Genomic DNA, 21,811 nt, shown 5'->3' with positions numbered 1-21,811 from the left:
AACAAGGGCGTAGCTCAGAGATTTTCAGGTATTGTAAAGAAATTTACAGAGAGCTGTAAAGGGAAAAGACGTAAGAACAGATGCTGTATGACTAAACAGAGTTCAGAATCTCACATCTGATTTGTTACCTTCTTGAGTAACAAGGAGGACCCATTAGAAATGAACAGATTGCAACACATACTGTTAAAGAGTCGATGAAAGATGGAGATTAATAACTGTGAAGTTTTATCCTAACAGATTTTTATTCTCCAGCTCATCACCTGGTGTCAGTACATACAGTATGAACTACAGATCATAGATTAATAAAGATGGGTGGAGCTGTTTAAAGGAATTCATTCTGACTGCACAGCACACATGGGTATTTAGACCTGCAATTAAACCCAGAGTCTGTTTCAGTACCGTGGAGGACTGTAAACACATACAAATATGTAACAAATATACAAACAGCTCTGCTGGGTGAGACCAAAGCCCTGTCTCACCATCCTCTCTCTGACCAAGCATGTAGAAACAATGCAATTTATTACCATATTTCACTTTGCCTTCAGTAAAATTTAATCAGAGTGGACAGAGATGTCCAGGAGCGTTTACTCTCTTGATGGGTTTCACAGGCTGCTCATTAAATCACCTTAACAGACTGAGGGATGTAACTGTCTACCGTCCTATGGTTTATAGAATGCACGGGAAGAGCACCCTGGGATTGTGGAATACTTCTCATGGGATACACAGGAGATTAACCACCAGCAGGGACAAGGAGGAATGAAGGCAGATTAAGGAGGAACAAATATAGAAAGGTAAGGCCAGGTTGGGTGGGGTCCTGGGCAACCTGATCTAGTAAACATGGAAATCTGGTGGCCCTGCCAGGCAGGGGGGTTGGAGCTTCATGACCCTTGAGGTCCATTCCAACTCGGGCCATTCTGTGATTCCATGATCTGTGATAAGGGGAATGTGTATCCGTGTGTGTGGAGGTCTGAGTACAAACAACTGGAATGGGGCTCTGAGTCCCACTGCTTGGAATAAAAGTCAGATTCCTTGCTTACCTGGTCTGTGCCTGTTGCCTGCCTCAGCAGAAAGAGAGCCTCCTTGTGCCCTACGAGATCCGACTTTACCTCCAGTCCCACCAGGGTAATGATAGATGACTGATGCTGAACATAACCCCTCAAGAGCAGCTGAAAGGAAAAAACACAAAATAACCCAGCAGATTAGTAAAGATACTCTCAAGAAGTGAAGTATCACGTAGAAGCATCTATTTACATGAATATGAGGTATGCTTCAGTTGGAGATGTAGGCAGTGGAAAAGGCTGAGATAGTCAACGTCCTTTTTATCTCTGATCGCACAGATAACATTTATCCTCAGGCTCCTCGAGTCCCCATGCCTACTAGTATAATCTGTAGGAATAAGTGCTATCCACAGTAGAGGAAGAAAGGCATCCAAAGTACTTAACCCAATTAGACACAAATCCACAAAACCCATTAGGATGCTCCTGAGGATGCAGGCAGCTGGCCAATCTCATTGTGAAACCACTGTCATAGAATCACAGGGTTGGAAAGAACCTACAAGATCGTCCAGTCCAGCTGTCCTCCCATTACCACTGCTACCACAAGCTACTAAACCACATCTCATAGCTCGTCATCCTGACGCATCTTGAACACTGCCAGTGATTGCAACTTCACCACCTCCCTGGGCAGCCATTCCAGTGCCTGACCACTCTCTGAGAGAAAAAGTTTTTCCTTATGTCTAATCTAAAACTCCCTTGGTACAACATGCGGCCATTTCCTCAGGTCTAACATGGCCTTAAACACCTACAGGGACAAGGCATCCACAACCTCTCTGGGCATCCCATGCCAGCACCTCACCACTCTCTCTATAGAGAACATCCCCCTGCTATCCAACCTAAATCTTCCCTCCTTCAACTTAAAACCATTTCTCCTTGTCTTGCTGTTATCAACCCTTTCAAAGAGTTGACTCCCCTTCTGTTTATAGGCTTCCTTCAGGTACTGAAAGGCTGCAACAGTAAAGGTAAAAATAGAAGGAAAGCGTTAAGTTAAACACTTGTGGTTTTTGCAGATGTAAAGGCAAAAGAAATTTAATAACAGTTGACCATAGGTACCTGCAGGAAAAATTTTGCAATCATCTGTATGCTTCACTGAAAAAAAAGGAAACATTTTCCAAAGAAGTTACTTAATCAATTAAACTCACCTCCGAGCCACAGGAAGTCATTTACGGAGCGCAGAAGTTCCACGGCCATGTGATAATGCACCAAGGAATCTTGTAACATCCCAGCCTGTAAACACAGGTCACCAACGTGCTTCCGCATCCGGCCTTGGCAGCGTTTCTTATAATGTCTGCAAAATGAAGGATGCAATATGAAGTTATTTCCAAGAAACAACTATCTGAAATAATGAACACCTCAAGTCAATTTTCTTTCCTCTTTAATAATAGATTAACATTACTGTACTCTGCTTCTCTGAGCAAGCATCCAGTGTAAATTCTAAGCAACACAATATGCAAAAGTAAAAAAAAAAACAGCATTTGGAGGAGATACTGAAAAGAAAAATGCATTGCATATTCTGGCTATATAGCACTTATATAAATATAGTTGGGTATAAAGACCACCCTTCAGTGCACCTGAACAGCCTCACCTACATTAAAGAAACAGCAGCTTTTTAGAAATGTTATGCCTCATGAACAAAGAACACATTAAAGCCACAATTAGCAATATAAGTCTTCAGTTCCTTTCCATTTGCATCCTATTCCACATTTAACAGGCTCAGTACAACCACTGCTACTTCAGGCAAGGACACACAGCGTTTCACCTGCTACTCCTTTTTCATTTGTTCAAATAAAATCTGACCCACCATCAGCAATACAATTTCCTTCCTTTCCCAAGCAAAACACCAATGCAGCCTTACTGAAAATTTGTTTATGCTTTGTAGAACTAGAGAGGCAATCGGGACACAGATCAATGCAATAAAGACACAAGACACAAACCTCACTACTTTATTATTCTTATATAGTAAGTTGCAGCCAAAGAAATATAACAGATGTGATGTGGGACATACTAAACTTGCAAAGCATCTCATGATTTAAGACACTCATGCCCCGTCCCTGGAGGTGTTCAAGGCCAGGTTGGATGGGGCCCTGGGCAGCCTGGTCTAGTATTAGATGTGGGGGTTGGTGGCCCTGCCTGTGACTGGGGGGTTGGAGCTTTGTGATCCTTGAGGTGCTTTCCAACCCAAGCCATTCTGTGATTCAGGAGAGCTCAGTCATCATTCAGAGCAATGCTACTCTTTCTTGAGTCTTATCAGCAACCCTTCACATCTCCCCTTCAGCAGCCATATTCTCTAGCAGGAATACCCCTGCTCTACCTCACACTATATCTCTCCAACAGCATCTTTACGATCTAATAATGCCTTCCAAGTATATGAATATACAAATATATGCCTACGCATGACATATAATTTCACGTTCCAAAATTCACATCAAGGAAAAGAAGTCTTTTTACGTTTAGACAGTAGACTGAAACACAAGGAAGCTTCCTGAGAATGAAGTTTTAATTGAAGGAACTGCTGTGGATGTTGTTCTTTGTCATAAGACAGGAGTCTCTCTGAACAACCTAGATATCATGGGCTTCCAAAGATATAAAGGACCAAAAGAAGGCTGAGAGGGGACTTGATCCAGGTTTATAGATACCTGAGGTGTGGAAGCCATAGTGGTGAGGCTGGTCTCTTTTCAGTAGTGCGTGGGGATAGGACTAGGGGTAATGGGATGAAAGTACAGCATAGGAAGTTCCGCACGAATGTGCGGAAGAACTTCTTTACAGTGAGGGTGACGGAGCACTGGAACAGGCTGCCCAGGGAGGTGGTGGAGTCTCCTTCTCTGGAGATATTTAAGACCCGCCTGGACGCCTACCTGCGTGACATGGTGTAGGGAGCCTGCTTTGGCAGGGGGGTTGGACTCGATGATCTCTAGAGGTCCCTTCCAACCCCTACAATTCTGTGATTCTGTGATTCTTGATGATGAAGAAATTTACCTCTAACTATTCATGTAAGGATATGGAAACTGTGCTCTCACAAAGTCACACAAGGAATTCCCACTGTTTTTCAGTTAGTGCAAGTGTGTCCAAAAAAGATAAAATGGGTAGACTTCGATAAAGTTAAACCCACCCTTCACAGACAGAAAAACTCAATTCATTTTGTATTTGGAATGCTTGCTTCAGAAAAAACCTCATGTCTACAACATCAGGTGATTAAGATGATCAGAAGGCTGGAGCACCTCTCCTATGAGGAATGGTTGAGGGAACTGGGATTGTTTAGCTTGGAGAAGAGAAGGCTCCAGGGAGACCCCATTGTGGCCTTCCAGTATTTAAAGGGAGCATGTAAACAAGAGGGGGAATGGCTGTGTATGAGAGTGGATAGTGATAGGACAAGGGGGAATGGTTTTAAACTGAGACGGGGGAGGTTCAGGTTAGATATCAGGAGGAAGTTTTTCACTCAGAGGGTGGTGATGCACTGGAACAGGTTGCCCAAGAAGGATGAGAATGACTCATCCCTGGAGTCATTCAAGGCCAGGCTGGATGTGGCTCTGGGCAGCCTGGTCTGGTGGTTGGTGACCCTGCACACAGAGGGGTTTAAACTCAATGACGACTGTGGTCCTTTTCAACCCAGTTCATTCTATGATTCTGTGATTAAAGGCATGATGAAGCAATATAGAGTTTCTTCAATCCATACGGGCTACAAATGTAATGGGAAAAAAAAAAAAAGTATACAGGCACGTTTATCTCAGCATGGAATTCCAAAATGAATAATCATTGTAACATTCAGCTGGCTCTGCTTCACAGCTTTACCTGAAGGATCAGGCCAAAAAGCTGAAAGCAGCATACAGATATCTTCTCTCTCTAGTTTCATTTGGTCTAAGACATTGGTTAAATATTTTGGCTCTTTGCAGCTTAGATCTGTCTGATGACAGGATGTTCACACACATAATGGCTACTTTCTGTCCATCAGGTCCTTCTCATACCCCAGTGACAAAAGGCATTTCTCCTTTGTCCAGAAGATCATTTAAGGCAGACTTAGCAAAGCCACTCCTGTATCTCACACAATGACACCATAAAAAGCCTTTCCTGAACTATCCTCAATGAAAGTCATGCCCTGTGAGACAGGACCACACATGGAAAATATCAGCAATCCAAGCCCACCTCCAGAGCCCATAAATACAGCTGAGCACAAAAGGAATTTTCAGTCTTATTGTCAGAAGTACTTTGCTTGTACTTGTTAAGTCTGGTACTTAACATACACTTCACTCTTCAAAATGACACTGACCATCAGCAGCAGTAACCACAACTACTGCCTGAAAGTAGAGGACAGTGAACCTGGCCTGAGAGCCAGACAGCACTACTCATTTCCAGTTCTAATGCATTTGCTATGTAGGATGTATGTTTTCCCCCTTCATCCCCATTCTAAGATGCCGGGATCGTTTTTATACAAAAACTGGACTAATGATGTTACATTTCAAGACAGAATTTATTTTCACTACAAACCATCCCACAGTGACTTTGAAGCACTTCCTGAATCCTCAATATTTCAGAATGGCTCAGTTTAAAAAACAAGAAACATGCAAAATGAATTTGCAAAACTCATGCAGAATGCTTCAACGAAAACTTCCATCCAATTCCGCCGATTCCGATTAGCATGCACAACTACAGACATCACCGATCATAACATTAATCCCACTTCAAACACAGCAGCATTTCATCGACTGCCAGAAGGTCTGAATTTGGAAACCAAACACAGGCAGCAACAGCTTCATGGCTTTGGAGTTTAAAAGACAAAGCAGATTCCGTTGGCTTGCAGCCGCCTAAGCGCACTATGTGTGTCCTACAACAAAAAATCAGCTACCAAATACAATTGCCAAATGTGCCAAAAAGGGTCAACGACAGTCGTAAGGTTCCAGGCAGCGACTGTTTGTGTGTGTACTGAAAAACAAAGAGAAAAAGCGACACTAAACTATGCGATGAAGGCAGAGTGGAGAGGCAGTGTATGGAGGAAAGCTAACTATTTGGAAACATACGCGGTCACAGCCTACCTTTTTAGACCCAACAACAAACTCACAGGGCAGTATGAGAGGAGGAGGAAAAGAAAGGAACAAAAGAAAAATTAGAAAGACAGAACAGAAATAAACAGCCACAAACACATCCTGAGATATCACACGGTCTGACGAGTCAGTAAAATCCCATCTACGCAGTATAGAGAAGCGCACACCCAGTAACAGAGCCCTACCTTCTCACCACTCAGTTGTATTAAAGGGATCCCTTACCAGCATTAAAAAAGATACCAGAACAGAAACTGATGTTAAAAACATGCTCTTGATGTACAAACTGCATCTAAAAGACACTGATTGTGTTACATTGGTTATGAAATTGCATGGTAAATATTAATTTTTGGTATTAATGTTAATCTTACCAACTGAATATCGAACCTATCTATTGAGTTTTGACCATAAATATTAACCTCAATATTTCACAGTAAATCACAGAAGAAAAGCCTATTTTAAGAGATTGGGTAGTTTTAAATAGTCTTCATGTGATCTTCATGTATTCATATGTAATTTCTTAAAATATTTTCTCTCAATATACATAACTGCCTTCTCAAGAGAAGCTGCTTCATTTGCTTGTCTATTATTTTCACACACAGCCCATGCACTGAAGCAAGCATCATTCCTCACTGAACAGACTTACACAATGGAGCATCTTGCAAAGACACAAACTGGACTGAAGAAGGTCCTCTCTAACCCTGCGTCTCTGTATTTCCACTTACTGCAATACATCCCCCTTAATCAGGGAACCTGTTGCTGCTAAACAGAATGTGTTACAACATTTCAGGCCAATAAATGAAATAATAAATATCCTAGCATTACACATCTAAAGAGTTCGGCTTTAATTTGGTTCCGCAAACTGACCATAGTTCAACCCACTTCATAGACCTGAATTTCCATTTACAGAAGCCAGAAGACACTGTGCTGTGTGAAAGGTGCCTGCACAGAGAAGCTCATGTACACAACGCATATCTACTTCTCTCAGTGAAGGACAACTCTTTTTTCAGCTCTTATAACAAATGTAGCAACTCCACAGTAAAACAAAAGCTAAAATATACTCTCTAAAACCAAAGGAAAAGTTTAGGATATTTATTTTCTCAAAACAGTGAAGTACATCAAGCACTTAATTAAAGTATATCACTAGGAGAGTGGTTAGGTCCTGGAACAGGCTGCCCAGGGAGGTTGTGGATGCCCCGTCCTTGGAGGTGTTCAAGACCAGGTTGGACGGGGCCCTGGGCAACCTGATCTAATAAATGTGTATGTTTGGTGGCCCTGCCAGGCAGGGGGGTTGGAACTACATGATCCTTGAGGTCCCTTCCAACCCGGGTCATTCTCTGATTCTGTGATCCATTGATTGAGCCTTAATGAAAAACTATTTCAAAGACATAATCAAACAACATAACTGAGACTCCAGCAAAGACTTCTGGCAAACTGGAACACGGAATCTTGGTGATTAAGTTGGCACATTCATTCAAAACACATCCTAATGAAAGCCAAGATCCTAAAAGGAGTCACCTCGTTCACAAAATTTTGCTGCCCACAGAGAGTACAACAAACAGTAACAACAATTAACACTACCAATAAAAGCTGGGTGTCGTATATTAGGAGGAAATTCTTTACTGTGAAGGTGAGACACTGGAACAGGTTGCTCAGAGAAGTAGTGAATGTGCCCATCCTGGGAGCATTCAAGGCCACGCTGGATGGGGCTGTGAGCAACCTGGTCTAGAGGGAGGTGTCCCTGCCTACAGCAGGAGGGTTTAACAAGATGATCTTCAAGGTCCCTTCCAACCCAAACCCTTCTGTGATTCTAACTAATCAGAACAACCAGAGAGTAGCTAGTGTAGGGGACAACATGGGCTAATGAGTTAGAGCAAGTTCAGCTCTGTCAACTTGCTCCAGAGGCCCTGGAGCTGAATAGAAGGGTGCTGCTGGACCTTCAGCGTGGATGTGAAAGGTATTATTTTCATGCATGCTATGTATCTTGATAGGACTTGCACTCCTCTCTCTTCCTTGAGATCAAAGGAAGAAAGATGGTTGATTCCAACCTCTGGATGTGACTTCAGGTAGTGGAGCCAAACAAACTTCACATCTACCTACAGGCAAAAGGCCACAAATATTAATCCCTAACACCAGAACTATGTAATGCATAGATCTGAAAGTTGAGTGAGCATGTGATTAAGGGAAGATGTGATGGGAGGAGGAAAAAAAACATTATAACACAGGCAAAACCGATGTTCTTCTGACAACTGTGAGATAATATGATGGATCAAAACTATCACATAATAAAAATGAAGGATGGGGAAAGATGTTGAACTTAAGGAACACAGATAAAAAGATATAAAATTAATGTATGTAAACTGAATGTTGTTAATTACACAGTGTATCTACAAACCCTTTAAATCCTCCCTCAAAAACTCTCATTACAACAGAATCTGCCCAGCATCTCCTGTGACATCTTCTGACTACTTCGTTAGCCTCATAAGTTATTTAAATGCATCGACAAACTGCAAGCATCACATGAAGTCAGACCACAAGAATTAAAATCTCTTGAACGGCAGCAGATTCATACAAGAAGATATGAGCACAACATTTACTGCAGCAAAGTGCATTTTGTTTTGTTCTAGCTGCTTACCTACTGTCTGTGTCCAGCCCTACAAAATCCTTCTTCTCAAAAGGAACACAGAGCAGCGGGATCTTGTCTCCAGACTTATCGGTGGCTCTGTCAAGCCGCTTGCACTCCAACACAATGAAGAGGGATTCGATGAAATCCTCTATTCTCTTCTCCACAGTTTCACACTCATCATAACTGGGGTAAAACGCCACGTCTGTGCGGGGCTGCTCCGCGATCTCTCCTTGAAGGCCAAAGACAAACAGCCGGGAATCATACAGCGAAGAGCCGTACATTTCCTTCTGAAGATGGAACTTTTCAAATGTCTGAGGCCAGTCCTTGGCAGAAGAACAGTCTGTTATAGTTATCAGCCCCACGACCTTGCGGTGCGTCTGAAAATCCCCCCATTCGTTGTTCTCCGGGGGATAATGGTGCCTGTAGCGGATGTACAGCACACGCTGAGAGTCGCGCACGTTGACTTGGCTGACGGCTGAAATCCGCTTGTAGATCCTAAAGAAACTCTCTTCTGGTACGATGCCGATGGGCTGGACCACCACCAGGAGGGTCTGATGATCCTCAGCGCACTGCATGTAGTCAGGAACACTCATTTTGCACCAACTGCAGGCTAGTAAGAGATAAACGTGTATTATTTAACACTCAGAAGCACACACAGTCGCTGAATAAAGGCTGGACTTTATCATAAAGATCATAGAATTATCTGAAATGGATGGGGACCCTTAAAGGTCACCTCATCCAACTCCCCTGCAATGAACACAGACATCTACAGCTCCATCAGGGTGCTCAGAGCTCCATCCAGCCTAATCCCAAACACTGTATATTATATGCTGCTTTAAAAAAAAAGAAACACCTGTGCATTTGCTTTTCTGCAGCCAGATCATTTCACACAGGTGCAAGGTGAAAGCCAATGCAGCACATGGGACAGCACTCTGCTAATGGGGCCACGAGGAAACGCTTAACTCCTTAGTACAGACTTCCCTGCAATCAGCTTCCTGAGGAGGAACACAGCCCTGTGTGCAGCGGGATGTGGGCTACCCAACAGCCACACTTCACACAGCCTAAGGACAAGGAAAATCACAGAATCACAGAATGACCCGGGTTGGAAGGGACCTCAAGGATCATGTAGTTCCAACCCCCCTGCCTGGCAGGGCCACCAAATATACACCTTTACTAGATCAGGTTGCCCAGGGCCCGGTCCAAAGTACTTATTACTGAGAATAAAGTGGTTATTTCCTCAAAGATCAGCAGAAGGACCATAAATTTCAATATCTGGGATTCCTCTCCCCTTGAGCTACCTAAATCTGCATTTCTGTGGCTGTGCCCGAGCCCTGCACTACTCCATACACCTCAACCACAGGGACCTGCCGGCTCCAGAGCTGCACCCACCACCAGGAACGAGCAGCACAGCTTTCAGCTGGCACCACACCAACAAGGAAAGAGGCTAAAACCCATTCAGTCAACAGAAAGAAAGCGTTTTGCTGGGCGACCCGCCGCTTCCCACCCCGCACCCCGTAAAGAAAAGGGGCTGAGGGGCAGCGTGAGGTGAAGGAGGGATGTCCCAGGGGTTGGGAAGGGGAGAGAAGCACAACGGCCTCAGGATGGGGAGCGGAGGGACGCACTCACAGCCGGGACAGGAGCCGGAACTGACGGCAATGGGCGCCCGCGGGGCGGAGCATGCGCGGGGCGGCAGCGCTGTGGTGGCTGCGTTCCCCTCATGTGGTGGTGTTCGATTAGGAGAGGGTCTAAATTACTGCGTTTACTATTATACAGGCAGTGCAAAAAAAGACTGCGGACTCATTTATTGATGGGTAATTAGTGGGAGTGGGGCAGTCCCCGCCAACTTTACAGAGATTGAAAAATTACGAGCTTTGAGGTGATAATTAATAGGGAGATGCCTCAGAGCTCACGATAAGATGTGGGCACCGCAGTACAGAAAGGAGATGGAGGTGCTGGGGCAGGTCCAGAGAAGGGCAACGAGGCCTTCAGAGTTGCCTTCAGATGAATTTCAGATTGAGCAGTTCTGGGGATGCCAGGCAGAATGTGAAGCTACACAGGGAGGCGAGTTGGGTGTGTTCCAACATGGCCAAATATTCTATTATTCCAGCTGTAAATTGGAGTAGTTGATGTTTTATTGTCTCTAGGAGATAATCAGATTGTGGCTCTGTAAACACAACAGTGTAGAGCTTTGACATTGCCATTAAGCTACCCAATCTCCTGATTGAATTCATTCCAAGTGGTGGAGAAACTGAGAAGATGCTTAAATATGTATCTTGCTGTCATAGTAATGTCAACTGTTTCCACAAGGTGTCACAAGACTACAAGGATCAAACAAACTGAGCCTGATCGATACGTACACAGCATCATTGTACATAACACTTCACTTTGGAAATAATCTATAGTGATTTCACCAGTGTTGTACTCTGAAGTGAATCACGCAGTCCAAGAGGTTTTGATTGCTGTTACTTAACTGTAAAAGTTGTCTCCAGATACGGTGATGCTGGACCCAAAGCCAATGAACAAATATATATTGCTGTGCTATCGCTGTATTAAGTTGCTGACAACTGTTGAAGGTGCCACATTTTACCCAGCAACTTGTGCACCCATCCAATCCACGGGCTGTGCAAGACATTGCTGACCATACCCACAGCCATTCCCCATCCACCTGCAGCTCAACACAGAGCGTAGGTGCTACATATATGTGGAATGCATTCATAAAGTCACCACCACCATCATTACTTCATAGTTTACTTATGCTCTCCACACCCAGCACGCCTACAAGCGCCAGGATACCAAACAGCACTCCCTGCTATTGGGCTGCAGCAGCTTAATGAGGCGTTTAGCGACCTGTGATTACGCTCATGACTCTGTAGCCGCTGGCCTCTACTTGGATTATATTTAGGAAGCGCCTATTTGCCATTATAAACGAGTTCCAGGCGCTCAAGCAGTACGAGACCCTTGGTTGCGGGGTGACCTCATTGCAGCCTTTCAATACCTGAAGGGAACTGACTCCCAGGAGGGGAGTAAACTCTTCGAAAGGGCTGACAATAGCAGGACATGGGGAAATGGTTTTAAGTTAAAAGAGGGAAGATTTAGGTTGGATGTTAGGGGGAAGTTCTTCACTAGGAGAGTGGTTAGACCCTGGAACAGGCTGCCCAAGGAGGTTGTGGATGCCCCGTCCTTGGAGGTGTTCAAGACCAGGTTGGACGGGGCCCTGGGCAACCTGATCTAGTAAAGGTGTATGTTTGGTGGCCCTACTGGGCAGGGGGGTTGGAACTACATGATCCTTGAGGTCCCTTCCAACCCGGGGCATTCTGTGATTCTGTGAGACCCGCTCTGAGGGGCTGTGAGGAGCCGCCATCCCGCCCATAGCACCAGAGCCGGCAACGGCCGAGCGCGGCGCTCCGCGGGGCTCGTAGTCCTCCCGCCGCCCGGTCAGCGCTCGGCTTCACGGGAGCTGTAGTCCCTCCTCCTCCTCCCTCCAACGGAGCTCGGGTTCCCTCTGTCGGTCACGGACTACAGCTCCCAGGGGGCCGAGCTGCTGCCGCCCATTTCTCGCTACGATGAGGGGTGAAAGGCCGGGGCCGCGCCGGGGGGGTAAAATGGCGGCCAGGTTGAGCGGCGGGGAGAACCGGCTGGTGTCACTGCCGCTATCGCGGATCCGAGTCATCATGAAGAGCTCGCCGGAGGTTTCCAGCATCAACCAGGACGCGCTTTTCCTCACCGCTAAAGCCACGGTAGCGTCTCCCGCTTTCCCTCCCCTCTCGGCCGGGTTGCGCCTTTTCCCTCAGCGCCACAGCATCCAGCGCCCTGTATATACCTGCACTTTAATTTTTTATGGCTTTGATTGGGAGTTAAACTGCCGTTTGTATACCCGAGTCACTGTTATTTGCTTTCCGTTTTAGGAGCTTTTCGTTCAGTATTTGGCGTCGTACTCCTATAAACACGGCAGAGGCAAGGAGAATAACGCCCTCACCTACAGCGACCTGTCTCACACCGCAGAGGAGTGCGAAACCTTTCAGTTTCTTGCAGGTATCTGTAGAGCAGTGGTAATCCTGTGTGTAGTTTTGAAGGTCTGCTGCACTTTAGCCACTCTTCCACTCCTGCTTCTGCACTCACCTCTGCTAGGTGCCCTTATTATGTGTGCAAAAAGATGTGGAGTTGTTGGAGCGGGTCTGCAGGAGGGCCACAAAGATGATCAAAGGGCTGGAGCACCTCTCTTATGAGGAAAGGTTCTTTAGCTTAGGGAAGAGAAGGCTCCAGAGGGACCTCATTGCAGCACTTGAATGGAGCTTACAAGCAGGAGGAAGTCTGACTTTTTACATGGTCTCAGTGATAGAACAAGGGGGGGGGGGCGGGGCTTAAAACTACAAGAGGGGAGATTTAAATTGGATGTTTATTAATTTTTATTTTATTATTACTTTTCTTATTTTTTACTGAGAGGGTGGTGAGGCACAGCAACAGGCTGCCTAGAGAAGCTGGAGATTCCCTCTCCATGGAGGGGTTCAAGGCCAGGTTGGGTGAGACCCTGGGCAGCCTGGTCTGGTGGGTGGCAGCCCAGACCATATATAGTTGGAACTAGATGGGCTTTTAAGGTCTCTTCCAACCCAAGCTATTCTGTGATTCAAATCAAACACTTAAGATACATTACTGAAAACACCTATTTGTGGACAGGGATTTCTCCGGTGTTGCAAAATTATACCAGGCTAATTAGTGCTCAGTGTATTGCCATAAGCATTTTTAACATGCCGACAGCATTTAAAAGCTTTCAGATGGTAAAACAAGACCCAAAAAAGATGTGACAAATTACGTGGCTCAAAAAGCATTTAATTCTGCAAATCCTGTTTGCTAAAAATGATGCATCCTATGGTTCCTCTCTCTTTTTTAATGCACATATTTACTTCTGTACGCGCATGTGCATGCAGACCTTTCTCTTGTTGGAATTTATTGGTAATGTTTCACTCTGAAAGGGCATGGACATAGGATAGAGTCTGAGAATGAGATATTTGATGGCCCTTGTCTCAGGGCCATCGTTACTGCCCTGAATGAGCATCTTACCTGAACACAGTAATCAGGTTTGTCTAGGACACAAGTAAGGCAGCTGTCCTATTGAATCTCTCAAAGGCTGTTGAGTAATTGAGCATCCCATTTAACATCAAACAAATAACATTGCTTATAGTTAAAAAAGGAATTACGTCCACTTCCACTTGTGATACATCCGTACGCCAGGCTAAATTAACTGGTTATTAACTGAAATGTGTTAGTTGGTTTGGTTTTGTTTAGTGCTGCTCAGTCCCTTCTAACCTCTGTGACTCTGTGACCCTGTATGAATGCAACACTATGAAATAGGCAATGTAAGTACTTACACTGACTAAAAGAAGCCATTCTCCCTTCCAGATATCTTGCCAAAGAAAATCCTAGCTAGCAAATACCTAAAAATGCTCGAAAAAGAGAAGCGAGGTGGAGAGTTGGGGAACTGTGATGAAGAGGATGATGATGAAGAGGATGATGATGAAGCTGTGGATGAAGCTGTTGGATCTTAAGGCTAAATGGGAAGCTGCTTCATAATTGATCCATTTTTTTTGTTGCATAAAGGATGTTATTTTTGTGACTGAGAATCCAGATGCTGGATATATTTATACACTGAGCCATCTGCTTTTGCTTTAAGAAGTTTAAAAACTGAACTGCGTACTTCCTGAAGAATGGAATTCTTCCCTCAGAAACGTGGTGGCAAGAGAAGCACTAATGTAAAGCTGACAGCAGAACTTGCTCAGATGAATGAGAATGACTTCTTCAGACAATCGTTTTCCAAACGTACAATTCCTTACAGGCAGCTCTCAGTCCAAAAGCTCTTTCACTCTTTAAAGGGAGCTCTTTCCCATCTTGTGTTTCTCAGGTGAGGGGAGGGGTTTTACACAGGATCTGCTCCCCCTGGTCCTCTTCTGCTTGGGGAGCCAGGAAGCGATCCAACCATTCCCCTGTATTCCGGAACAGTGGCAGGGCATTAGCAGTGGACCAAGCCCGATTTGAATGAGTGTTCTGTTTTGATTTTGATTTAGCTTTAAAAAAAAGAATAATAATAATAAAGCTCTTGCTGTAATGCAGCCTAAACCGGCACATCCGCACAGAAGCTGAGTAGAGGACGAGAACCATTCCAACAGCGAATGTGTTTCAGTGGCCTCAGTGATAAGCAGATGTGGATAACAGCATCAGTGTGTACAAGATCCTTCCTCTGTAATCAGCTCTGTGTGCCCGTGGTGCTCTGATAAAATACGCTGAGTGAAGTCTGTTAAATGTGGATTGTTGAGAGCGAGCAGCCCTTCACCTCCGAGTGACAGAGCTGCATGGCTGGATTTTGTTTGTTTGTTTTTTTACTATAAAAAGAACTGTCCTGTGTACAACTTTATATGCGACTTTTTACAATAAATATTTTTAGGAAAAAGTGACACAAGTGCAGAAACCTCCTACAGTTTTTCTCCGGCTTCAGTTTACCATAGAACAAAACTGCACTGTGTCAGGAGCGCTGCAGCGAGTGCTGTGGGATGTTTTACCCCTCGAGAGATTCCCATGTGGGTACACAGAACTGTGCTGTTGTTGAAGGGGTTGAGGTTTGGGGGGGTTTAATTATTAAAAGTGCATAGAGAGCTGTGGGGAAACTGAGAGTTGAGCGCTGTGTGTTTGGGTGCCCACAGTAAGGTGTGTAAGTGATGGATACTGTTCTTCTCAGCACTTGGTGTGTCTAATACTTGCCAGCTCTGGGGGAACAAAAGAAGCCTCTTTCACCCTAGAAGAAAGTTGTATGGTAAGTCTGTAGCATCAACAGGGTATGGGGCAGCAGGGCAAAACGGGAGGGCTCAAAAACCACTGTCCACCACTGGTTATGTTGAAGAGTCACAGAAGATCAGCCTAATTGTGGAGCACACCCAGTGCTCACCCAGTTATCCATTGTGCCTCTCTCATATGTCAGTCATGGTGCCATGCAGGGGTTCTAAGGGATGATATCAGTCACTTGCCCAAAGCTGCCATTGTGAGCCTGGAGAGGAGGCTCAGCACAGTCAGCAAGCCCTAAGCAGGCTTCCATTAGGAGACGCTTTGCTTTTCTTCTTGTTTTTTCCAGGAATTGGTTTTGAACGTTTGCCGCTGAATATTTCTGCCTGACAGGGAAGGCAACTGCAAGGCAGGAATCTGGCAGCACTTCTCAGGGTATCACGAACTCTTTGAAGCGTTCAGATATTTTAGACAGCAGAACACAGCCAGGGGATGGAAGCTCTCCAGAACGAGCGCTATTATACCCTTATTTGTTTTCCTTCCTGCAATAAGAGCGTGCAAGACCCTCCCCAGCACACCCAAGCTGCTCAAAGGCAATGAAACTCCCATCTTCCTCAGCTTGCAGAAGTGCCAGAAGGACTGTGGTTACCAAGATAAATCACTGCATTTCATCCCTCTTAGAAGTTCCTTGTGGGCTGATGAACGAGCTCTGGCAATTAGCAAGGCCACAAGAACTTGAATGCTTTTCTGGATTAACGGAACCACAGGCCTCAATGGGGACTTCACAGCTGCCACAACCAACTGCAGCCTCACATCTGCCCAAGCCTGTTGCCATCCCCTATGAGCCTCGCTTGATGTAGGGCAAGCTTCCATCCACTTCAAAGCAGCATTTCAAAACTAAGGGAAACAGAGAGTTCTGCCTGAAACGGGAGGGACAGCTGTGAGCATTTCCTACTATTCAATAAAATGAGTCCGGCTTGCAGGGCTGGGCTCCGTTGGAACTCAGCAGACTTCTGCTATCCCCGACTTGATAATTCAATGTAAACACAAAGAACATACTTCGTTTAAGACATAGGTAGGTATAAGGTTGGAATAGAATGGACAGCAGGACTTCAGGACAACTCACGAGGCACTGAGTTAACAGCAGTCCATAATGAACGCTTCTGGACACCAACACAAGCAGAGCAGTGCCGAAGGAAACATCTGAAACACATCCAAAGGGTTTCATGCAGAGGAGAGCAATGGGACAAGGAGACTCTCGTGGCACACACTTGGAACCGCTTCTGAGCTACAGATGGAAGCTATCGATGGCTCTGGATTAAGTTCAATAAAAAAAAGACATCAAACAATGTTGTAAAGATGAGAAAAATTTATTTTATTGACATACTATGAGGCAAAACAAAATCGACACCATACAAAATAACTTTATAAAATATCATTCACATCATTATTTTGTCAGGAATTACAGCATTCTGAGCTTGTTACGAGTCTTAATGTTTTGAGGTGAGAAACACTATGCTAAATCTTTAGTATTAGTTGTATATATACAGTAAGAAACCAAAACAGAAACTGTTAGGTTTTTCATGAGTTTATTGCAAAAGTAGTGCAAACTATTTTACCTTGCAAGCTGTAAAACAAACTTGGAAAAGGACCCACCTAAGCTTAAGAACACGACAATAAATGCTCAACTTCGCAGACTCTGAAGCTTCCTCCAACAGCTCTCAACAAAAGTTCCCCATCTCCGCATGTTTTTAGGTTTTCACTGACTTGGAAACAAAGCAGCAGAAGATGCACCCACACCAGATGTGGCCCTAGTGCGCGGGGCACAGCGCAGGGAGCAGCTCTCCACAAAGCCACCTCAGAACATGGACCAACAGGGTAAGCTCGGCCTGCTGGGCTTCCCTCTTTCATCAGCTGCCTCCTCCCTGCATTCTAAAGAGTCCAGACAGCGGCACAACAAACTCGCCACTCAGAACATCTATTGTCTGTTTTAGGAACGTGGTATCCTTTTCCTGAAGCCTAAAGCAATGTCCTCGTGGTCCCCCCTCCCCGTTGCATACGCAATGCAGGGCTAACCCCGTCCCGAGCTTCTGCATGCAACCAAGGCAGGACGCGACATCCTACGAGCGGAACAGAAAACGCTACTGGGGTCCCCCAAAGCAAACAGGTAGCTGGTCGTCTACTACAAAAACAAAAGCAAACAAATGCTACATGAAAAATGTTAAAGGAACAAAATGCAGCATATTCAGGCTCTTTTTTATTTTTTATTTTTTTCTTGAGGTACCTATATAAATATTACCTTCTGCCCAAAGTACTATCTGTTCTGTTAAAAAACTAACGTCCTTACCGCGAGCCAATTGTAGGGCATACATTATTACTGAGAAAGTGCAACCATGCTGATAATTTATATGCAGCATATTAAAGGATGATTAGGCTGTAGAAAATATAGCTTAAGTATAGACCTGATGGAGCAGTTTTATAAAAAAACATTTAACAGAGGCATTTTCCTTTTTGTTCGAGTCTCTCTGCAGCAGAAAGCCTTAGGAAACGCTTGGAAGTCCTGCCACCACGGAATGTCAGCACTTGTACAATCCTATACATCATTTTCCTTTACTATTCCAACTAAATACAGTTGTACAGAAGAAATTCCCCCCCACCCCCCAATTAGGTATTGGTAAAAAGCTGGTTGATTTTTTTTTTCCCCAACTTCAAGATAGTATATATCACTACTTAAGTTTTCCAAAAAGGAATTATTTTTATTTATTTTTGTTTGTTTTTAAATGTTAAAAAAAAAAAGGTTCCCATAGTAGAAAAACTTACACAGAGTTGTAAACTGTTCCATAGAAAACTGTGGAAAAGTCGATGATGTTTTATTCCTTTACCCGCATACCCTTCCATCTTATGCACACACACATATATGCATACGGATGGATGGATGCACAGAGGTACAGCTCTATAGGGTAGGGATTCTCTGTTGGCTATTTCTCTTGGCCCAGTTCTGCTGTTACTGTATGCCTGGATCTGATGCTCCAACAAATAACATCTGCTGAAACCACTTGGCTGCTTTCTTAAATTGAAACTCTGTGGTTAAAATTCATTGGCTGTTCTTAATCAAGGACACGACCTTTGATTGTTATGCACTGGGAAACAAACAAACAAAAAAACCCCAAACACAAAGGCACGAAGGACACGACTCAAATACAACACTGTCATCTGCAAAGAAGAAACCCAAAGGGTTGGGTTGTGGAGGATGGCCTCTGCCCAGGGCGGCCATCACACATGGTTTGGTCGCTGTTTGCCAATCTCATCTGAGACTATTTGAGTAAATAGCACCCAACTGTTTACATGAGGTAGATCCAAACGGATAAAGAAAGCTGGGTCCCCGCTGCTCGGTTTGCCCCCGGTTCAAATGGTTTAAGGATCAGACGTCGGGTGCAGGAAGGGGAGCGATGGCACTATGAAGCAAGCACACAGCTGGAGAAGAGTTCTGCCAACACCAAGTAAGCGCTAAGTCATCATCCTCCTCCAGGCAGACATCTCCTATAGCAGGGTGAGGGGGCACAACACATCCAACACATAAAGCTGGGAACTGAGAATTGGGGCAGGCTGCCAGAGCACCTCATCAGCTTCTACGGGGCCACAGTGACAGCCACTGCCTACAGAGGTCGGTCACAGTATAGAGATCTACAGGTTTCCCTTTCCAGCTCAGAGAACACAATGTCTTTTTTTTACTAGTTTAGCTTTACAGGAACATCCTACTCTCATTAAACAGTATTTTTTGCATACTCTGAGAAAATCTGACAGATTTATCTTTGTTTTAAGGCTTAAAGTGGCATCACCGCACAGCATCATGCAAACTCCGCTACATCATCAAGATCCATACATTTTGACTCCCTGCACCCACACAGAGCATCAGCAGTTCTGAGTAGCACAGAGCAACCTCAGCTCTGCAACAAGCCCTACAACGCCACTGATGCATTTTAAAGCCAGGTGAGGGTATGCCTACACCTGTTTTTTTGTATGAGAAGTGCCAGTCTTACCCAGCCAGCACCACAGCAATGACACGCCGCAAGCACACGACTTTAATGCGGGTGCAACGCAGTCAACACACGCTTTGTACCACTTGAAATGAGGCCCTTAACACCTTTTGCTTTCAAAAAAAATAGTAAAATGGCTATTAAAACATATTTGTTTCCAGGGAATGCAATACAATACAACATTTCTGAGTTAATCATTGGTTCTTTTGCCTTTTTTTTTTTTTAATAAAAAGAAATTAAAAATATTAGAAGAAAGGATTTGAACCTTAGCAGATGTTCATTAAGTCTGCAAAGTACCCAATTAAAGGAAAATGCATTTAATGCATCCTGATCTCCGTCTCATCCTCCCATCCTCAGTTTAACCACTTTGCTGCACAGAAACGCGGCCAAAAGACAACAACGTGTTGCTTTCCCAGACGGTCTACCAGTAATTACTCCTCAAATCCATCTTCCACCATGAGCGAATTCATACATTATCTCACCCTTCCCTCCATACAACAACAAAAAAAACACCATGAACTATTTCTGCTGCTGAACAGTAGGTAATAAAAAAAATGGGCACATACGACAATCTTCATTTAATTTAGAGACATTCTGGGATTAAACAGTGAGAGGTAATTTAAGATCAATTAAAGATTCAAGTCAGGCAGGCAATTGGAGACACGGTATTTAAGATAAAATAAAAGCACTGTCGCTTGTAAATGAGATGAGAAATTTAAGGTTCAGCCTTACATGTCTAATGTGAAAATGAGGAACAAAAGAACTGGGGTCAGTATTACCTCCATCTTCATAGCACAGAAACAGCCGGTTCTGACCATCTCCAGCTAATGTAATAGATAATATTAGTGAAATCTGGATACGCACTTCTCTGCCTGCTGTGTCCATACCTGATGGGCCCACATAGCACACACCACAGCTGCTTTGAGTCGTGTGCATGGCAATCACAACCACACAGCTCTAATACCCTGATAAGAATGAAGCTTCCTGTCTGTATATGTGGGAACAGGAAAAGCCGATAAAGGAAGAACAGAATCCACATCACGTGCATTTGTTCTGATGAGAAATCTAACCAAGGAGATACAAACTGAACTGAGAGGGGATCAGAAACTCCCGAGCTTGGCTGCCGACCTTCTCACCACTCATGTTTACCAAGCAAACTCAAAACCAAAAATGGGCAGAAATGTCTCAACTCATTTTTCAGGGTCCTAAATGATTAAATTTATGTTTTAGGGCCAATTGACAAATTTCCTCTGAGGTTAAGTCATATCTGTAACTGCTGCCGAGATAGCAGCTATTCCAGCTGGTATTTCACAGCACATCCAAAAGGATGGCGGAGACAATCTGTGCATGCAAAGTCATATTTACAAACAAATACACCCTTTAACACTGCTTTGTGATGCCAACTGGAGGCTCTTCAGAACGATGGGTAGGCTGGCTGGCTGGAGAGCTGCCACAGGTAGTTTAAGACTCATCTGTTGAGGCAGTACAGGGACAAACTAAACAGTTATTCTTCTGAAGATGATTAGAAAGGAGGAAGGGAGCAGCAGCCATTCACATTTCTAGCGCTGCCAAGTGCAAAACTCCAAGACCAGCTCCCACCAACCTCTCACCTGTAAGTAAATTCAGCATGTGTCCCTGTCCTCACTCCAACCAAATCCTAAACCCTCCGCAATATCAATGCTGAAAGCAGAGCCCAGCTTTCAGGGGCCCACCCACCAACACTGCCCTTTTAGGGTAGGGGCTGTGCATAGTGTCTCACCTTGCCTTGTTTCCATGGAGGATGGGGCAGCTGCATGGCACAGGTGGCATTTCTCATTATTAGACATCCAGTGCTGGGCTCCTCCTGACGCTCTTTCAGGTTTGCACACTGCGCCCAACCAGGCAGCGTTTCTGTCAGCAGAGTGGTTAATTACAATACGAGGAAGCTTGTTTGGCTGCATTGTAAACACGGTGACGTATTAACGCAGTTTTCTACAGTTTCTATTCAGGTTATTGAAAGCACCTTTAGTTGGCGTGCGCTTACTACAGGACTGAGTGAGGCCGAGGCTTCGCACCAAACTGACACAAGACAAACAATATGCTGTTGGGTTTTTTTCCCCTTCATTTTAAAGTTATCAAACGTGGTCTGAGCAGGGAATAAAGAATTCTCAACCTTACAGTCTCACATCAACCTATCCTAAAAGTGTTAAAAAAATACTCCAATATATATATAGATATTTTACCTCCGATTCAAAATATATCTTCAAGCACCTTCATGTCATTTGCAATGAAAACATGATGATATCTCAGCCA

The 21,811-nt window shown here is 44.4% G+C and overlaps 2 protein-coding genes across 9 annotated transcripts in view; one reads left to right on the top strand and one right to left on the bottom strand.

Annotated features, from left to right (window-relative positions):
- Positions 1-10,412, bottom strand: part of TRAPPC9 (trafficking protein particle complex subunit 9) — a 411,991-nt gene extending 401,579 nt beyond the window's left edge. For 3 of the 8 annotated variants that reach the window (XM_032442915.2, XM_032442917.2, XM_085539282.1), the window contains exons 1-4: positions 10,337-10,362; positions 8,724-9,324; positions 2,198-2,343; positions 1,038-1,166 (exon numbers count right to left, since the gene is read on the bottom strand). In XM_032442915.2, coding sequence (XP_032298806.2) covers positions 1,038-1,166; positions 2,198-2,343; positions 8,724-9,307 — 859 coding nt within the window. In that variant the 5' untranslated portion in view covers positions 9,308-9,324; positions 10,337-10,362. Of the gene's footprint in view, positions 1-1,037; positions 1,167-2,197; positions 2,344-8,723; positions 9,325-9,567 lie in introns of all 8 variants that reach the window. The other 5 variants (XM_085539279.1, XM_085539281.1, XM_085539277.1 and 2 more) reach the window with 3 other exon arrangements.
- Positions 10,413-12,305: 1,893 nt separating this feature from the next.
- CHRAC1 (chromatin accessibility complex subunit 1) lies at positions 12,306-15,160 on the top strand. Its single transcript, XM_015856387.3, has 3 exons — positions 12,306-12,451; positions 12,620-12,746; positions 14,112-15,160. Exons 1-3 carry the CDS (start codon positions 12,317-12,319, stop codon positions 14,255-14,257), a joined length of 408 nt encoding a protein of 135 aa, XP_015711873.2. The 5' UTR covers positions 12,306-12,316; the 3' UTR covers positions 14,258-15,160.
- Positions 15,161-21,811: the final 6,651 nt, after the last annotated feature.

This window comes from Coturnix japonica, chromosome 2 (assembly GCF_054131305.1).
Source record: "Coturnix japonica strain WE chromosome 2, WE-NBRP24, whole genome shotgun sequence".
Classification (NCBI taxonomy): Eukaryota; Metazoa; Chordata; class Aves; order Galliformes; family Phasianidae; genus Coturnix; species Coturnix japonica.
This window is presented reverse-complemented; position numbering and strand designations above follow the sequence as displayed.